Here is a 3,930-nt window from a genome sequence, read left to right on the forward strand (position 1 = left end):
TGCAAGAGCCTTTGCAATAAAACTACTTAGTAAGTGTTGGGGTGTGTAAGACTGTATGTATCCTTTGCAACTTGAAACTTTGGATCTTCCTGCCCATGACCTTTTTTATGGCACCTTTATGATGCCAGGGATGGATTTCATGTCCTTAGCATGCAAGGAATACATTCTACCCTCCCACCCACCCCCAACCCCCCAACACACACACACACACACACACACACACACACACACACACACACACACGGTTTCTCTGTGTAGTTCTGGTGCCTAGCCTGGATCTCTGTAGACCAGGCTGGCCTTGAACTCACAGAGATCTGCCTGGCTCTGCCTCCCGAGTGCTGGGATTAAAGGCGTGTGCCACCACCGCCCGGCTGGATTACCACAAATTCAAGGCCAGCCGCCTGGGTTGTATAGTAAGGGAGTTGAGATGTAGTTGAGTAGGTACACTGCTTGCTTAGTGTACACCAGGCTCTGGATTTGATCCCTAGCTTTGCATGAACCGTCTGTAGTGGTGCACACTTACAATCAATCCCAGGTGAAGGCAGGAAGATAACCTACATTCTTGGTTATCCTCAGCTACATAGCAAGGTCAAGGTCAGCTGGGAAAAACGACACCCTGTTAGTTTTTTGTTTTAAAGATTTGAGGCAAGCTTGTCAAATTCTACTGAGATTGTGAATAGAATTTTGGTTGGAACTATATAATTTGGGGAGAATTATCCACTGAAGGTTTTATCTGTGAAAACTATATTGCTCTACTTAGGTTCCTCTTGATAACTGCTTCATAGCTTGTTTGTGGTGCTGAAATCGGAATTACATGAACTTTAAAGCAACATCACACGTTGGAGGTGTTTTTTGGTAAACCACTTGCCTAGTATTCATGAGGTTCTGATTTCAAGTCCCTAGCTCTGAAATCCAAGGCCACCTTTAGACAAACTGTCCAAGAGCTCCACAACTGAGCTGTACCCCAACCTGATGGGTATTTTGAGTTTCTAAGTTTTGTTTGTGTGTACGAGCAGTCTTGGGGTTACTATTGCTGTGATAAAGCGCCATGCACTCACGCAAAAGCAAAGGAAGACATGTCTGTTCCCCACTTTCAAAGAATGTTTAAGGTTTTTTTTTTTTTCTATTAAGATATTTGTTTTGGGCTGGGCGGTGGTGGCGCAAGCCTTTTAATCCCAGCACTACCAGAGGCAGGTGGATCTCAGCGAGTTCGAGGACAGCCTGGTCTACAGAGTGACTTCCAGGATAGGCAGGGCTGTTTTACAGAGAAACCCTGTCTCGAAAAAAAGGTATTTGCTTTGAATGTTTGCTCCTTATCGCGTTATGAAAGTTATCCTCCTAGTTTTCTAGGAGTCTATGTGATTAGTTGCCAAATTTCATCACGTGGTCCCTCCTCCCTTCTGTGTTTATTTTTCCCACCATACCTTATATGGTCCTTTTAAAAATAGTGTTTTCTTTTATGTGTATGTGAGCGTGTCTGCTCTGGTCGGTCAGGATCCGATCCCCTGGACCTGGAATTCGAGTTTTGGGGTGGCAGAATGGAACTCGGGTCCTCTGGAAGAGCAGTAAAATGGCTTAACCTCCGAGGCACCTCTGTGCTTTCTAATGTAATGAATTACTTTAGAGTTTTCTTGAGATGAAGTGTCCTGTTTAACCTCGATTCACTCCAGACCCTTTATGGTATTTACCTACTACTCATCTGACCCGGGCTTAGCGCGCGCGTGTGCGCGCGCACGGTGCGGGGTGGGGTGGGGCCAGCCACGTGACCGGCAGGGCTTCAGTCAGCTACTGACTTTTTTTCCATGTGCCCAAGCCGCGGGAGCGCTCCTGCTAATTAAAGCAGGGGACAGGCTGGGCGGCGGTGGCGCACGCCTTTAATCCCAGCACTCGGAGGCAGAGCCAAGCGGATCTCAGTGAGTCTGAAGCCAGCCTGGTCTAAAGAGATCCAGGACAGGCACCAGAACTACACGGAGAAACCCTGTCTTGAAAAAAACAAACCAAACAAACAAGGGACAGGACCAGTGCGTTTTCCTCAGATACCTTTCCTCTTAGCTGCTAAACCGTAAAGTTTAGCACTTCCTACGCTCGCAAGCCGCCCCACGCCGGCTAAACCGGAAGCCGAACGCGCAGCTCCGGAACTGCGTTCTGCAAGGCACCGCCTCTCGTCTTTGGCTCTGCCCCTTCCGCTCGGAGCCGGGCATCGATTGGCCGCCGCGGCCCCCATAAGAGGCTGCGCGCAGGCGCGTGTGACCCTTTCCTCAGCTGCCGCCAAGGTGCTCGGTTCTTCCGAGGGAGCTAAGGCCGCGTTGGGGTGAGGCCCTCACTTCATCCGGCGACTAGCACCGTGCCGGCAGTCCGCAACATGGCCTCCGTCTCCGAGCTCGCCTGCATCTACTCCGCCCTCATCCTGCACGACGACGAGGTGACGGTCACGGTGAGTGCGCGGCGTGGGGAGCCGCGGGGTGGCCACGTGTGGTGCTGGCGAGGGCCAGGCACTCACTCGGCTGGTCGACTCGACGCGGTCTCGGATATTCGATGCCTTGGAGGCCCCAGGCGCGCACGCGCTCTTCTACTCTCGCGGTCCAGTAGCCGTGAACGGTGGTCGTACGCGCGCTTGTGTTTGCCAGAGGTCAAATATTAGAGCGGATTATCGTTCTACTTGCTTTTAGGACTCGAACTCGTGTCGTCAGGCTTTGGAGGCAATCGCACTAGTGCCCCGAGCCTTCAAACCTTCCCGATGTCTTTTATGAGACTAAGCATGAGCTGCCCTTAGAAAGCCCGAATTGGCAACTTCTGGGACTGTATAAGCGACTTCTGGGACTTGGTTTTTAACTGTATTCTGATCGCTCTGATGGATTGGCTTTGTATTCCAGGAGGACAAGATCAATGCCCTCATTAAAGCAGCTGGTGTCAATGTTGAACCCTTCTGGCCTGGCCTGTTTGCAAAGGTAAGAGTTGGGGAAGTCTTGCTAATGTACTTTTTCCACCGCCCCTCTTGGATTTTGTATCTTAGTTTTATATCAGTCTCTGGTTTCTAACAGATTAAAAACTTTAACTGTGTTACTCCAAAAAAAAATCTCTAAGTGTTATAGTTCGTAATTTGTATAAATTGAGTTTAGTGGCCTCTTATAGAAAGTTCTGTACAAATTGCTTTATTTCTAGGAAGGGAGGTCAGCCAACTGAAGGGGGCTGGGTTCAAAGAGTTTAGAAATTTGGAAAATCTGCCCATTTTGTTCTCCTGGGTTACTTAGAACAAATTTTCCCACCATGAGAGGAAACTCATGTACGTTGAAAACAGCAACCAAATACAGGCCCAGCTTTCACACTGAATATCAATTTTGCTTGTGTATTCACTGTGTCCTGTGCATTGGTCTGGTCTCGAAAAAGCCAAACAGAACAAGTCATTGGAACATAAAGGGCAGGAGTAAACACTTTACTTGTCCATTTGTGTTACAGGCCCTGGCCAATGTCAACATTGGGAGCCTCATCTGCAACGTAGGGGCTGGTGGGCCTGCTCCAGCAGCTGGAGCCGCACCAGCAGGCGGTCCTGCCCCCTCGACTGCTGCTGCCCCAGCTGAGGAGAAGAAAGTGGAAGCAAAGAAGGAAGAATCTGAGGAGTCTGATGATGACATGGGCTTTGGTCTTTTTGACTAAACCTCTTTTGTTAACATATCCAATAAAAGGATGAACCTGTAAGGTGGCTGGTCTCAGTTGTATGCCCCAGGCACAGCTTCTTGAGGGTTGGGTGATGGCAGGTCTCTTAAGATGTCACGGTGGGAGGATCCTGAGTTCAAGGCCAGCATGAGTTAATTGTCTGGACTAGCTTGTCAGTCAGTCAGAACTCAGCACTGGTTTAGTGCTGGCCATTCGAAAATGAACAAAACTAGCTGCTAACTTTTTTTTTTTAAAGGTTTTTTGAGACAGGATCTC

At 49.0% G+C, this 3,930-nt stretch overlaps 1 protein-coding gene across 1 annotated transcript; it reads left to right on the plus strand.

Annotated features, from left to right (window-relative positions):
* The first annotated feature begins 2,233 nt into the window (after nucleotides 1-2,233).
* Rplp1 (ribosomal protein lateral stalk subunit P1) lies at nucleotides 2,234-3,696 on the plus strand. The gene is made up of 3 exons (XM_028867635.2): nucleotides 2,234-2,434; nucleotides 2,874-2,948; nucleotides 3,457-3,696. The coding sequence occupies exons 1-3, from the start codon at nucleotides 2,363-2,365 to the stop codon at nucleotides 3,652-3,654; spliced, it is 345 nt and encodes a 114-aa protein (XP_028723468.1). The 5' UTR covers nucleotides 2,234-2,362; the 3' UTR covers nucleotides 3,655-3,696.
* The last annotated feature ends 234 nt before the right edge of the window (nucleotides 3,697-3,930 follow it).

The sequence above is a fragment of the Peromyscus leucopus genome, chromosome 7 (assembly GCF_004664715.2).
Source record: "Peromyscus leucopus breed LL Stock chromosome 7, UCI_PerLeu_2.1, whole genome shotgun sequence".
Taxonomy (NCBI): Eukaryota; Metazoa; Chordata; class Mammalia; order Rodentia; family Cricetidae; genus Peromyscus; species Peromyscus leucopus.